We start from the raw sequence: 16,977 nt of genomic DNA on the forward strand, positions 1-16,977 counted from the left end.
ATTTTTCAATAAATTATTCCATGAATTTTTAACTATCAAAAGTTATAAATATTTTTGAAAAATTGACAAATAGCATCATAACATTCTTAATTCTACGTATAAATTTCAAAAAGATCAAAAAAACCTCCTGTAAAATTTGTATTTTGTCGCTTACGATAATTTGGCGCTAAGGGCTCGATATTTTGTTCAACTAGGATAATGATTAACCGGCCGAAGACAAAGCTTTTATGAATCTAAGGAGGCAAAATAATCTTACCTTACATAATTGCGTTTTAGCAACATTCATACTAATTCTACAAAAACACCCTAATATAAATGTCCTATTTATCTGTTTTGTTAATTAACAAACATTTCAATTGCTTATGTCACCATAATAACATTTGAAACACATTTTACTCTAATATTTACATAATTTACCTGATGTCAATAAACAAATAATTACACAAGAAACTGTTTGATTTTGCAATATTTTTATTTAAAACAAAAAAAGCAGAGAAAAACCATGACTAATACGATTAATTTGTCTTAGATGTTTTTGTTTATTTTCTAACAAACAGCAATAAAAGTTGGTTGTAGAAAAAGTTTAACATAAAAATAATGCTAGACTGATGATGATTGTAAAGTAAATTTAGAAGATGATTATGACAATCAGTAAACATTTTGTAGGCAGAGTTGTTTACACTACATAAAGTAGAAAACAGACAGAAGACAGGCAGATTGGTGGACTAAGAGACTGCGGATTTGAAGGGGAAGATACGAGAGTATTTGCAGATCATAGAAATGAACAAGAGTTGAAAAGATTTCTGTGGTATGTTCCAAAAATAAATCACTTTCTTGTGTGATATTTTTGGTGCTGATTGATTATAATTATAAATGTTTTTATTTATGTATAATCTAAATTTGTTTTTATAAATATTTAAATTCTGTTTAAAAATAGCTGAAACTGAAAATTGAACATGAACAATGTTCATTGAACTGCATGAGATTTTTGTAGCCAAAAGTTCAATTGCAAGACGTAACAAATAAAAATGTAACTCTGATGTTTCGCTTAATTTAAAAATGTCTTAAGGGAAAGATTTTGTTTGCAAAAATAATATTAAAAATTGTTTAAGCTGTTTTTCATATGATACAAAAGGAATGAAAGATTTGGAAAAATCTACAACAGAGTAATGCTTATTATTGCATAACGTAAGCAGAAAAAAATCTCTACACATTAAATGAAAAACACAACCATTTACGTAACAAAGGTTTTGTAAAATAGAAATCCTGTTTACTTAAGACGATGTCTTACAACTTTCAGGTTTTGATGGGACTTCATTTGATTTTTTTAAGATAATGAAAATCGTTAGAGTCCGAACTAAACGTAATATTCGGCCTAGTTAATCTGCATCAAACCGAAACTTTTCTTTTTTGGAGTTGAAAGCTAATAAACAAATTTCGGTTATCGTAATCATTTTTCAATTTTAAAATGACTTGTTATGTTTTGCCAAAGTATATTTATATATAAATATACTTTGTGTTTTGCATGAAAAATAAAAAAAAAATGTTTGAAAAAATAAATTTAAGTATAACTTTTATGCAATTGAATTAAATGCTACTGAAAGTTTACTGTCCGTTTTTCAGCGGATATGTAACAATTAAATGACAAATCTATTCCAATAAATAAATAAATGGTGTTTTTTTTTAAGGTAAACTGTCAAACAAACGCTCACTTTTTGATACTTATGATCAGTATACTGACAAAGCTCCATTAAAAGATTGACGTTTGAACAACGCTATACACATTATCCAAAATTACTTTGAAAATCAGTCACCGAGTCGCGCAACTTGTAGACGACTTTTTTTTTATCGCAAAATTGTGTTTAGAAATGAGGCTCATTTTTGGCTTAACGGGTTTGTTAATAAACAAAATGTCTGCTTACTTCATTAAAATATCACTATTTCGGACCATTGATCATTTATATCGATTTAAAAATGTATTAAGGACTGAAGTCTTATGAATGGAAGCATCTTCTTTTGTAAACATTCCTTGATGTAATTTTCGGTATTTATAGAGCCGTTTGCTTGCCATACCAAGAACTTTATGGAAAAATTGTCTGCTTATGGGTTTTAAACTTTTCTACAACATTCCTTCGAGTATCTGCAACATAAAAATATTGACTCGGAAGCTTTCTATTTATTGGCTATATAAACATCATGTGGACCATTCTTTCTACATTAACCAGGTTTTCTATTAATGGAAAAGTTCTCCCAAAACTGTTTAATAACAGTTTGTACGCTCTTTTTTCTGGTCACTCATTTTAATCAGATTAACAACAAATGAATATAATTGACATTAAACATACCAACTGACATTCTTTACAAAGGTAACTTGATCAAAAAAAAAAAAAATATCAAATAATACTTGGGTTAAAAGTTTTAATGAAAAACGTGTGTTAAGAATTTTCATTAATTTTCAGAAAAATTAACAAAAAAAATTAATTATAATTTTTATCAAAATATACAATGAATTTTTCATACTCATTTCAAAATTTTAAATCTGATTATTTTCACGACTAGGGGACAAACAAATTTCTAAATGTTAGTATGGAGTATATTTTGCTCAATGCTATTTCCAAAATAAAATCAAATACTTCCGGATCTGATGGTCTACCTCTCAAGTTTATTAAATTAATCCTCCCTTTTATTCAGGAACAACTTTTACTTTTGGTTAATAATATTATTTCAGAGTCTCTATTTCCTTCTGATTGGAAAGTTACTAAGGTCATACCCATTAGAAAAAAAGATTCTGTAAATCAATTTTGGCCTATCTCCTTAGTACCTGTATTGTCAAAGATTGTAGAACATGTAATAAAAAAGCAAATTATGAAATTTTTAAATACGAATTCAATGTTAAACCCTTTTTAATCCTGCTTCCGTGCTAATTATAGCACTACTTCTCTTTTAATTACTCTTACCGATTCTGTCAGTCATATATTGGACACTTATTTTGGTTTTTCTGTATCGGCCTGTAGATTACTATATTCGTATTTGGCTGGCCGCCACCAATACGTACATTGCGGTAATGCAAATTCAACGTGTTTACCTGTAACTAGTGGTGTCCCACAGGGTTCAGTTATAGGAACTTTACTTTTTATGCTTTACATTAATAATTTCTTTAATTTACTCCAAGGTTTTGAATGTGAGGCTTTTAGCAGATGATATACAACTTTTATTTTCTGGTCATCTTCAGCTTCTTGATGTGTTTCAATATGATATAAATCTTATATTATCTAATGTTTCTGGATGGATGAGAGAAAATAATCTGAAGATAAACCCTGCAAACACTAAAGCTATGCTTTTTAAACCGCATTGTTCCGAAGTGCATTTATCTATTACAGTTGATGATGAACCTATTGAGTTCGTTGAATGCATCAAATGTCTTGGTATTCAGCTGGATAAACATCTAACTTTTTCCCAACATATTAATTTTCTGAGCTCTAAAATTAATTTTACTCTAAGGAAATTATATTCCTTAAATTTGTATTTACCACTTTCTATTCGAAAAACTATTGCACATATTGTATTATATTGAAGTTTATTCTGGATGTAATGCTCAGGAGTTTAATAAGTGTTTACTACTTTTTAATAGAATAATACGTTATGTCTATCAATTAAAAATGCATGATCATGTGTCTGAGTATGTTAGTGATTTCTTGGGTTGCTCTTTTATGAATTTTGTTCAAATCCGTTTGTTATTGTTCTTTTATAAGGTAGTAATAGCTAATTGCCCTGAATATGTTAGAAATACTTTTGAATTTTTGCATTCTGACAGAAATCCTCAAATTCTAATTCCTATAATAAATCGAACCACTTACGAAAGATCTTTTCATGTGCGAGTTGCTAAACATTGGAACTCTCTTCCTCGAGTTCTTAGATGTTTTGATTTACAATTTACATCATTTAAGACGCAGCTTTTTGAATATGCATCCACTAATGTGATTTAATGTAATTATTACTTTTTCTTAAAGATTGCAATGAATTTTAAAATTATACAGCGCTAATAGATATTATCATATATGAAGTTATTTACACACACATATGTATTAATGAAATTATCTGTAATATTGATTTAAGTTGCCTATTTTAACATATAGATTTGCTAGTCTACCAACTATATATAGCCCTATGGGCTCGGTTTTTTTTTTCGTAAATAAATAAATAATGTTCTTAGAAAAAATGTCTGACAATATTTGCGAAAAACAATATATTTTATGAAGTATAAGAGATAATTTAGTGAAATAAAAATGATTTTTGTTATGATCCTTGTCATTTAGTATCTATCCGTATTTGTACATGTTATGAGCTTTTCTAACTAAAGGTGGGTCTACTTTGACACTCTTCACCTCAGCTTATGATCTAACAGGGTGGTCGCAAATTACATTTTTTGAAAGCTCATATTTATCACCACTTTTCATTCGATCGACCCGATTGCGACTTATTTGAACGGAAATATCAAGGTTTTTGGGACTAACATTTGCAGGAGATCCAATTTTGATGTTATTTAGTATGTCCTTTCTTAACAAATATCTCAAAAGTTTAACGTCCTTAATTTTTTCAACATTTGTCTTCTAGACTGACATTTGTCTTCTAGACTGACCTGATATCTACTAAACTTATTTGAAATCCCTGTAGTATCTCATAAGATTTCCTCGAGTGCTGCTATTTTTAATGAATTATTAGCTCATTTTTAAATTATGGAAAATATTTACTACAAAATCTATTTATGTATACTTTCCAAAAAGCTTATTGTTGTTGTACTGTATTATAAACATCCGATCAAAATCAAAATCATTTTATTAAAAACATTAAACATTTTTAAATAAAAAAATCACACACACAAAATACTCGAACGTGATTAATTTTCAAAACAAAATCGAAATCATTTACAAACTTACGAGGTCATTATGATACAAAGAACATATTGAACATATGAAATATTAGCTAAACAAATAATTAAAGAACAAATTAATTTTCCTTTTATTGTTACAAAATATAGTACAATAAATTTCAAGGTCTTCAAGTCAAAAAACTCTGAGGCTACCACTTGATGATTTTCTAAAAAAATGTACTTGACCTACTGAACTTCAGCCTAAGAATTAAAAATGAATTGTAAAAATGTATATCGTATAGCTTTAGAGATCTATAGAGATGCAAATAGTCACTAAAAATAACAAGTAAGAGTGTTAAATTCGGCTGTGCCGAATTAGGCAACTTTAGGACCAATTCATCGTACTAACTTTTCCGATTAATTAAAATTCTTTTAATACCGGAATTATAAGGCAACTTCAGGACCAATTCATCGTACTAACTTTTCCGATTAATTAAAATTCTTTTAATACCGGAATAATATTCAACTTGTTGTCATTTCATTAATTGTTGTCATTTCATCCTCTCGTCATTCATCTTCATTTCATTCTCACTTTAAGAAACAAACAAAAATGTCGATCATTATTTTGTGTTTTTGCTCGTAATTGCAAACTAAAAGATATAAACTACACACTCTGGTCATATACAACTCATCTCATCTCAACTCATTTCATATCATCTTGTATTTGGAATACACATACATACATAAATTCATAACATTTTTAAATAAGAAAAACTTGCATTATCATTATTTATGTTAGAAACCATTAAAACAACAGACACAAAATATGCAAAAATTATTTTATAAAATAAAAAAAAAACAACAAAATTAAATGACAGACAAAAAGAGACAGCTTAAAGTTTGTTTTTGGTATATTGACATTTATATGAAATTTACATAATATTGATATAAATACATACATACATTCATATGTATACTTACATATTTACATATTTACATACTACATACTTATTTACATTTATTACATATTGTACATTTCACTTGTTATTTGTACATCCATCGAAAGAAGTTTATGGTTTCTTTTTGGAATATCCTAAACTGTAGTGATCTACATATCGTTACCTTAACCCTCTAACCCGCAAGAGTGCCTCAAGGCATGCATTACAAAACACCAATTATCTCAAAAATTAATTATAATTTTTATTTTAAATTTAACCGTGACTTTAGTAACAGATTTGTTAACATTTCCCTCGAAGGTCAAAATCCATTCTGACTTTTAGCACGTGGATTTTTATCTGTATTTTTTTTAAAAATCAAAGCTTTACTAACATTTAGTAGCCCGATCTATTCGAAATATTTTTTATTAGTTTTTCAATAAAATCGTATCATAATTATTGTTTTTTACACCTAAACCGGCAACAATGGTTCCTAAACTTAATTTACAGATTAGTTTCTGATGGCTGTTCTGAGTTTATTGGATCATAATTACCCTAAACAAAAATTATTCAACATCTTTTTTTAGCTTTTTAAAGTTTGCGGCCCTAACTCCTGTTTTGTTTTATGAGGGGACCATTTATCGAAATAAACGAATGTCCTCCCGGCTCTTAACTGAAAGGAAAGCACTGCTCCTGTAGACAGGCAGCTGTGAGTTGACTCCTGTCAAAAGCTGCTTCATTTTTATTTTTTGTGGAAAAAAAGAATCACTCAATTACTTGGTAAATACTATGGGAACTTCGCACCATCAATTTCAATGGTAAAAAAGTGGTTTACTGAATTTCACTGTGTCCGTACAAGCACGGAAGATGCCGAACGTTCTGGACTCCCAGTTGAGGTCTCTACACCCGAAACAATTGAAAAAATCACGATATGATCACGATATGATCCCTCTTCCGTCCTATTCTGCGGATTTAGCCCTAAGTGACTATTTCTTGTTTCCAACCCTGAAAATATGTCTTGGCTGAAAGAGATTTGATTCCAAGGTTAACAAAAATACCTATTTTGTTGACCTAGACAAATCTTATTTTTTGGAAGGCATAAAACAATTGGAGAAACGTTAAACAAAGTGCATAGAGCTCAAAGTAGGCTACATATGTATGTTGAAAAATAAAATAATTTTTTATTCAAAAACTTGAGTTTCATTCCACAAAATTTGTTTTATATGCAAATAATAAACACACACAGAAAAAGGATTGGTTGGAAAACGGTTACAACTATGAAAATTTAGTAGAATAAATCAATATTGTGTTGTAGTCATTGAAAATTTATAAATTCAACAGATTATCTTTATTTATAAGTGAAAAATCATAATTATAATAGAATAGAGGTTCCTATAATTGTATTATTAGTTAGCATAATCAATTTGCGTCTGGTAAACATTAAATTAAGGAATTCGGCAGAGAGGACTGAAGTTTTCAGTTACAATAACCAATAAATTCGGTCATAAAATAAAAAAAACAAATTCGGTGATTACAACCGACAAATAATGATTATAAAAACTATAAAATTTGTTTGACAGTTTTCGAAAAATAAATAATAAATTAATTAGAAATTAAACAAAAATTGTGTACACACACTTAAAAGTAAAATATTAATTAAAATAAATAAAAGTTATCACAACAGAGCGCAGTAACACTCGGTCTTAGGACGGTAAGTAAGCCATTCGTGGTTAATTTATGTAATATGAATTTCACTTTTTTCACTGCATTTTTTTACAGACGATTTTATAACTAACACAAAATTGGCCAATTTTTGACCTGGGGTAATGTAAACTTAATCGTACTCTTTCTTGTAAATAATAAATCATCCAGTTGGAGAATTCTTCATTAAAGCAGATCGTTATACATACTTCCAAGTGCTTCTTCATGTTTTAATGAATGTTAGTTAAATGTCTGACTGGTACTCAATAGATGAAAGAACGATTAACGGTAAGGAAGTTGTGAATTTGCTATATTTCAACCTTTTTGTTACAATCATTCACTTATTTAATGATTTTGTAAATTCTCTTTAGCATTATCATCAATTATTTCTTTCGTAAATATCAATATCGTTATTGCACGTCCCCATTTGTCGTCAAGCCTCAATGGTGATACGTGGTATAAACTGAATTATTTGGTAATATGTTTACCGGTGTCCATGTAGCTTTTGAAAATATATATTTTGTTATCAGAAGCATGTATGTATGAACTGCAGCATTCAAGTAAATCAAATTTATCTGAATTACGACATAAAGATAAATTTGAACGTTTTTTCATCTCACAGGAATAATAAATTATTGTATATAATTATTTATATTAATGTATGTTAAAGAAATTGCAATAAATAAATTATAACATATATTTAGTAATAATAAAAAATATATTTATTTTTAATTGGGCCATTCTAATGTAATTATATAAAAATTGCTGGTTATTCCTACCGAATTATTTTTTAAATAACAGTTGTGAATATCATATAAACAGTAGTCAGAATCGAATTATGTGATAGTACACGCAACCGACAAAATTCGATTGGCGCCAAATTCGGTTGTGAATACGAATCTGTTTTCTCTGTGCACCTAAAAATGTTGTATGAATCTATTCATAGTTGATCCTACTGCCGAAAATCATTTACGAAAATAAATTATTGACATTTTAAAAGAAAAATCTTTTTGCTCATTTACTTAGTGTAGGGTATTATATGATCGGTCTTGGCCGACTACTGCTTTTCTACTGTTACTTTTTTTTCCAACTTTTTTCGCACAGTAAGTTTTATTAAATAGTTAGTAGGGTTTTTTTGTATTTTGACCCTTCCATTGAATATTTGGAAAATTTTGTATTATCAATCACTATGGTTGTTTGGTTCCTTGGTTCTGTTGGAGTTTATTTGCGAATTAGGGTCCATATTTACAAGATTCTAAAAATAAGTTCTGAGACTTGTTGTTAACTTTGTACCATATCTTTATTTCAAAGAGTGTAACAGAAATACTCACAAGGAAGTGTTATTTAAATATAAAACCATTTTAAGTTTTTTCATGTTTGGAAGATTGTGGGATGTTGACCATAATGAATGGGCTTGAATAAACATGTTCAATTAAATTTATATTTTCCTTTTGTCTTCACTTAAGTATGTGCATAGTTAAGTAATAGTTAAGCTAAATAAATGTTATCAGTTTCATGTCAAATATAGAAATATTTAGAAAGCAGTGTTTATTCAACAACATGTTGAAATACTCAAAATTGCAAATAAGAAAATGAGCAATTTAAAAATGTTTGATATTTAAGGAAAACGTAGGTGAGTGAAAAATATATTGGTCTTGAATGAGTCTAATTTTGTTCTTTGTATAACTATCTATAACAAATTAATGCAAAATTTTCAGCCCATCGTTTTTTGGGAAACGATATAATTGTACCCAAATTTGGATAACAAATGAGAATAATTTTGTTTATGTTTTATATCTTTTGAGAAAGATAATATTATCTGGAACATAATATTTATTTTAAGCATCTAAAGATCGATAAATTTTTCTAAAATATCCCAACATTTAATCAATTTTCAGGATCCAATTATACGATATGCTCCATATTCTGTATCAATTAGTTTAAGATACCAAATAGCAATATCAGACTCATCTATGTAAAAAAATAAAGAAGGACAGGATTAATTTCCTCTATGTACAAAAAATCTAAAACTACAAAAGTACTCGTATACGTTAAAATGGTAGCTGAGTTAATTTGAATGGCAGGAGACGTGTCAAATGTTTAATACTAGTGATTGACGAATTGCGTTCATTACCAATGGAGTATTATTAACATGAACAAAATTTCAATGGCAAATTACACAAATCATTTAGAATAACATACAAAACTTACTTTTTTCTTTTTAAATAAAATGTGTATTTAAACTAATCAGCCATTTAAGAACGCAAACCATAGAGAAATTAACACTTTAAAACGTGTTTGCTAAACATGGAAAGTGATTTGAAAACGAATTTAACCATAAATTGACCAGAACAACAAACAAAATAAGTTTGTATTTAAAAGAAAATTAAATCTATTTGTTTTAAGTGAAATTGTATACTTGCTAGACCAAAAAAATTAAATTTTAAATTTCAACAAATCTATTTACTACTTGGTAACATTCAACATTATTTTTAACGATTTATTATACATAAGTGTTCTTTGACAAATATAAATAAAAACATATTTCTCTACCAACTACTCTACTGTTGACTACTCTATCTATAGTTTGTTTATTTTTAAAATATAAAAGCTTTTTTTGAACAAAACATGTTTAACTAAACAATGTTGAGAAACATCAACTACTCGTAAAACATGTGCTTCAACTCTCCAACTCGAGAGGCAACAGCAAATGAGACTAAAAGAAAAAGAGATAAAGAGCCAAAGCATTTATTAAAAAGCTTTTAAATGCTATGCACGAATTGAAAGTGCAAATCCAGTGAAAAATGCCATCAACTTACATCTCTGTTTACAAAATAAATCTAATGAGACACATATTTACCGGTGTTTTTTTCTATTCGTGTAAGTGCACGTAACTGTGTGTTTGTGTTAAATTTACTCACCTTAATACTCATTTGAAGAACTGTCAACGTTGAAAACAAGGCGCCAAAATCTACAATTAAACAAAAGTGTTTTTAATGTTTTTAATAAAACTTGCTGTAATCAATTTAACAGCAAAGAGTAAAACTCTGTTTTATACTCAATTAACAATTCATTAAATTTTTAGTTTTTTTAAATGTAAAACTGAATTTTTGTTAGTAACACCACTCCCCAACCCACCATGAAATGGGAAACAATGTTGCCGAGAAAAAATGTTGCTGCTTAAATGTTTAAATACCGTATATATGTATGAATGCATAAATAGCTTTATGCAAATTCGATATTTTTTGGCAACATTCATATCATATTATTTATGTAGGCGAAATTGTACGTATTAATGGTATTGCAAGGAACATAGTACGAGGTTGGTATTAACATTAATAAGAGTATTTTAACAAATGTTATGAGTGTGGTTGGAAAACTTTAACCCTTTCAACACCAGTGTCAAATGGAATTTTTTATAAAAAGGTATGGAATTATTAGGTATTTATTAGCGGATTTGAATAAAACATAAGAGACATTTTTGATGAGTTTTCAATATTTAATTTGTGTCAGAGTTAACCATTTGATGTATTGTACATTGGGGCAAAATAAGTCCAAATTTTTATATAGGGAAAAATGTTGGTATTTTTACGTTAACCCTTTCATAACTGGGGTCAAAGATAAAAAGTTATTTTTCATTAAAAAAGCTAACGAATTGTTATTGGATTTGGAATTAGCTTCAGATAAATATTCCATAACTGGATTTTCACACTAATCCTATCAGTAAAAACAAACTCCCTAATGAATATGTTTACTCCAGAGCTTTGAATTATTTAATTCAATTGAAAATGAATTCACTAAAATCTTAATTCAGAATTAAAACGTCAACAAGTCATTTCATAAAACCCTTTTTAACTATAGCTTAATTCAAAATTTTTTATTTGAATAGAGAATACAATTCATAATAAAATGCATTCAAACATTGAATGGTTAAATTTTTGTTAATTCAAATCTAATATAAATTGAATTCCTATAATGATTCAGTAAGGATTTAAGTCTTTAAAGAATTAATTCTCAAATTAATGAATTCAGCACGTTTGAAGTACTAAGGAATTCGTAATAATTCCTTAATGTAATGGAGAATTAGAAATTGAATGAAGACTTAATTCTTTCGAACCTTTGGTATGTATAGACGAATGATATGTAGTCTAGACACACTTAATTTTCAAAATTTTTGTTGTTGTTCTTAAATTTCACCTTGACAATGAATGAATTGCGACGTTGACTTTAAAAGCAGAATATTGAATATCAACAAAAATAGTTTCGCATTGAAAAATATGGCAATAAAAATTTCAATAAAATAATAACAGAAGTTCGTTTGCCAAACTAAGTGCGTTTTAACCAAAATATGTTTAGCAACATGTTTGTAGTTCTTTCTTTATTATTGAACTCATTTTTAACTCGTTTTATTTTGAGTAACATGTTGCAACAGCAATTTAAAACAAAATCATATAAAATATACCCATCAGTTCTAGCTATGTGCCCAAACTAGTGATTTTAAAAATCATTAGTATCATCTCCGGTCCTAAGCGGAAGTCAATTGACCCCTCATAATTTACAAAGACTGTACTTCGCATTACAAAAGAAAGCTTAGTGAAAAATTACTATCCAATAGTCTATATTTGGTGGGTAAAATAATTACTTTCTAAAGTTCAGTACAAACAAGCTTACAGTGACTATATTCTGCATTATTTAGATAAGCTAAAGTAAAAATGTTTCTAGGGTTTCACGCTAGATTACCTGGAATGTATAAAGAAACCAATTGACTTCTCTATAAATTACAAAGAGTACATGCGTGTCAAATGATTAGTGAAAATTATTGTCTAAAAGTGAATGCATTGACTCTTTAGCGGTCAATGCAGAACAGCTGGGTATGAAATGCAAAATAAAGCTAATATTTGATTAGATACATGTGACAGCAACATGTGCCTATCAATAACTGAATTTATTGAACTTGATGAAAATATATTTCCTGTCTTTTTTTAAAAAACAATTTTAGAATTCAATTTATAGTAATTTAATAATGTGAAATTTTCAATAATATTTATGTTAAACTTTTTTATTTTAAAAAAAATTTAAGCTTAACTTTTTTTTTATTAAAATTTTTAATTTTTTTTATTTTAATTTATACATACACCTTATTTACCTTATTTGTAATATACTCAGTGTTTTTGGTCTCGTTATCTCTTTCAATGATTATATTATTTTTTGTTTATATACTTTCATACAGAAACTTGCATATCAGTGGCGCTTAAAATTGCATTTTATTGATTTATGATGATTTAGAATTGATATTATAAATAAAAATATATATACAAAATAGAAATACAATAACAACCACAAACAAAATTTTTAATAAATTTATAACCAGGAAGTAAAAATATTTATTAGGTATTAAAAAGTCGTTAGATAAAATTGCAACATTGTACATAAATAAATGAATAATATTGTGTAAGTCTAAAGCAGCCGAACGGTTTTTACAATAACTGCGATTAAAGTTTTCTGTAAGTCTTTCAGATACATCTTTATTATAGATGGCAATCGAACATGAGTTAGGGCCTTTCTATATTAAGGTAACGAAATACATATATCGAATAAAATATTGCTCACATACAATTGTCCAATTCACAACTTAGTTGTATGTTGTATGATACAACTATTGTGGTTGTGAACACAAATTTCTCCAAGTCGTAAGTTTACCTCGTGTAGCGTTGAAAATGCCAAAAGAGGAAGATGAAATCTAACATTCAAAAGTATATTAATATTTAGAATTAATAATGCAAGCGAACAATAGCAAGGTAGTGTCTGCATTGTGTAAATTAAATAAATTAATTGAATTTAGTGTTACCGTTTGGTTGTTATTTTGAATGAAAATGAGCTAATTTTTTTGTTTATATATAGATATGAACTTTTGGTAACACTTGAAATTTCATACAACCAAGGCGTATTAACAAGGTGAGTGCATAAAATCAGCTGTTTCTTAATTCGCTGTGGTTTTATGTACACTATGTGTCAAACAATGTTTATGTTTACATTTGTTATTGTAAATAACATAGTAATATTTTAATTCGCCTTGATTTTGACATTTAACGTACATTTTAACAAAAACAAATTGCCTGTTGTTTTTGCATTGTTGTATTTGTTGCCGGGACGCACTCACCTTGTTAATACGCCTTGCATACAACATTTGAAAAACATATGGAAAAATGTTGTAGGTGTTGTACAAAATATTTATATAGAAATTATCAACAACATTTGTACAACTATTGTAAATTCAGACGACTTATAACTCATACGACTGTACAACGTCAGTTGTGAATTGAACAAATATATGTAGGCAGGAGATACGAATTCAAATCACTTTGACCAACAGAAATACATACATACCTCTTCGAAATTTCATTCAAAATACTTTCCTGTCAAAAATATTAACAAACTAAAATAAAAACCCCAACAAATTATCAATTTCTTCAATTTATAGAAAAAAACATATTCAAATATAATGGAAATCAAGCCGTCTCAAGTTGCTGCCATCGCATTCATGCTGGGCTACACTATTTTTGGACTGATCTGTATAAAACTGGTCTATACTCGTATGCATTGTAAGAGTCCATTTTACTTTACGGAATATCATTCGACGTTGCCAGTTATTAGAACACATACAAATGTCACTCTGGTTGAGCCACCACAAGCTCTATTCGACGATCGTTATTGTGCTGGTAGCCTACATGGATTTTTTAGTAGCTTGTCCACGTTTATTTTAGGTTATGGTAAGTTTCATTCCAAACGGTATTTTAATTTAGGTCCGTTTATGTTTGAGAGAAGACTGTGTTCTCATTTACAGCTGTTGTTATTTATCGTCTTTTGAATGGTACTCGCACACGATTTGTTAAACTAGTACATGCGGGTCTGCATGGAATTGCATTGGTTCTGTTTGTCGTTGGCTACCTCTTTCTATTTTTTGCAGAGTACATGATACTCCATGATTTGAATCGATTTCACGCCATTACTTCAATGTTCGCAAGTTATATGTTTTTGTTACAGGTAAGACTGTTTCTGATTTATATATTTATCAGAATTACATAAAGATTAGAAATGTAAACAAAATTTTTTTCGTATTTTCGATTTCTTTTCTTGCAAATGGCAAATGGCCTTTCATGAAATTTTCCATAACCAAATCGCTGCCATATGTCCTCGATAGCCTCACGAATTCTATCTTTGAGGTCTTGAATGGGCTGTTGCCTAGTTGCCTAGACTTTATCTTTCACGTGGACCCAAAGGAAGAAGTCGCAAGGTGTTAAATCACATGATCTCGGTGGCAAATTGTGATCACCTCTTCCAGAGATAACACGGTCCGGAAGCTTTTCCCGTAAAAGTGCAATGGTTTCGTTGCTTATGTGGCACGTAGCACAGTCTTGTTGAAAGTAAACGTTTTGCAGATCAATATCATCCAACTCCGACCATAATGACGTTTGTGGAATGGCCAATTCCAAAGAACGACGAGGAATGGACAAACGTGGGTTTTCTTCAACACTTTTTTGCAGTGAATTTTAATAATTTCAATGCGTTGTTGAAGCGTGTCTCGTTCCATTTTTAGTAAGGGCGTAGTTTCCACTTGTCTAATGTCAAAAAATAAAAGCTCCAAAAAAGCGACAGCTACCGAAATACCGAGTGATTCAAAATAACACCTCTTGTTGGAAACCCCTTCATATTCTTTGTTTTAGATAGAAGGATAAATCAATATATCGTCACCTAAACGATATAAAATGAAAACTACTTGAGATATTGAAACAAAATTTTCAAATCTGAATTACAATGACTCTAGAAATATATTCTATGAAAAAAAAATAATTTTTTCAAAGCACACTTTAAGGTATGTGGCTTACGTTTTTTTGAATTGTTATTTTCTGAAACAAAAAAACGTATCATCAATATAAATTTTTATGAAAAAATAAAAACTTAAATAAAAATATTTTTTTTTATTTTAAATAAAAGCAGTTTATTATTTTATTATGTTTTTTTTTTTATTTTAATTACTAACAACTACTTTTTTAAACTAAAAAAGGTTCTTCATTCAATTTTCATTAAGACTGCAAAAAATATTCAATTGCAACAAATTTATTAAAAACAAATTAGGATACTACCTAAAATAAGGTAAAAACGATTTATTAATTAATTACTCAATGCGTATACGTTATTTTGTTTAAGAAAATCATATACTTGATGATACTTTAGTTTAAATTTTGGTTATAACTTGGTTATTTTTGATAGTAAAAGTTTAAAATTTTGTACACATACATATGTAATATGATGTAGTGAATCGTAATCAATAAAAAAACCAATTTCGAATTTTTTGATGATACGTTGTTTTGCATTTTAGGTGACGATATGGGCTATAATCATGTTTTGGTTGTTATTTAAATTTGGGAAAATAGTTCCATAAATGACTGAACTTATATCTCGATTACTGAGTCATGTACATAGACAATATGGATATCAAATAAAAGGCATTTGAAAAACTTTCCAACGACGTATGTATATAACGCCTTAGAAATTCGAGCGACTAATATTTTTTAATCGGAATTTTTTCACGAACAATTTTTTTTTCTTTTTTAATCTTTGTGAAGTAGACAACCCGCCTTAAACTGATATTTACAGGTTTTTCATAATTTATCTTCCTAGATATACATTTTTTGTTTCCTCTTTTCCAGCTTGCTGTTGGTCTGTCCGTTTTTCTCTTTCAAAGAAATGTACAACTTCGTCTGATGTTTGCTCCATTCCATGATGTTTTCGGCATCTGGTTACTTATTATATTGGTGGCTTGTTGCTTGTCGGGCAAACGGAACACCCAAATAGACTATGAATTGAATAATCAATATGCCTACTATAGCCTGACATTTGTTTCGTACTCTTTTGTCTTGATAGTGGTTTTAAATCCATATTTTGAATGGGACTTGGTATGAAAAAACAAACATTAATGAATTTTTATTACATTTTTAACAAATACATATTTTCTTTAATTTTGTATCGAATTAGGTGGGTCACATGTAATGAATGAATAAATTATTTAATTGTTGGAAGAAGGCTTAAAATAATATCATCTACTTCTGCTGCTATCCGAACTACTATTTAAAATTAATTTTATTACAAATTGCTATTGCTACAATTTACTGTTCCTGTTAATAATATTAAGTAATTTATTACTTTTAGTGCCCTTACTATCATAAGTATTACTTATAGTATCACAAAAACATTGCTTTTACTTTAACTGCTCATAATTTAATTCATTTATTTCTTTTTTAACATTCACTCACACATTTTGCGCATTTTAACATGATAATCTATAAAAAACAACGATTTAATATTAAACAAAAATTATAATGTTTCCTTGAGCACACATGTTGTATGTGACAAAACCTATTATTTAGTATCTCGATTGAAAAGATCTTATTTAAAGCCATAAATTCATTT

At 28.4% G+C, this 16,977-nt stretch overlaps 1 protein-coding gene across 1 annotated transcript; it reads left to right on the plus strand.

Annotated features, from left to right (window-relative positions):
- The first annotated feature begins 14,008 nt into the window (after positions 1-14,008).
- On the plus strand, positions 14,009-16,469 carry LOC135953840 (uncharacterized). The gene is made up of 3 exons (XM_065503853.1): positions 14,009-14,276; positions 14,351-14,550; positions 16,218-16,469. Exons 1-3 carry the CDS (start codon positions 14,009-14,011, stop codon positions 16,467-16,469), a joined length of 720 nt encoding a protein of 239 aa, XP_065359925.1.
- The last annotated feature ends 508 nt before the right edge of the window (positions 16,470-16,977 follow it).

The sequence above is a fragment of the Calliphora vicina genome, chromosome 3, assembly GCF_958450345.1.
Source record: "Calliphora vicina chromosome 3, idCalVici1.1, whole genome shotgun sequence".
In the NCBI taxonomy this organism is placed as follows: domain Eukaryota; kingdom Metazoa; phylum Arthropoda; class Insecta; order Diptera; family Calliphoridae; genus Calliphora; species Calliphora vicina.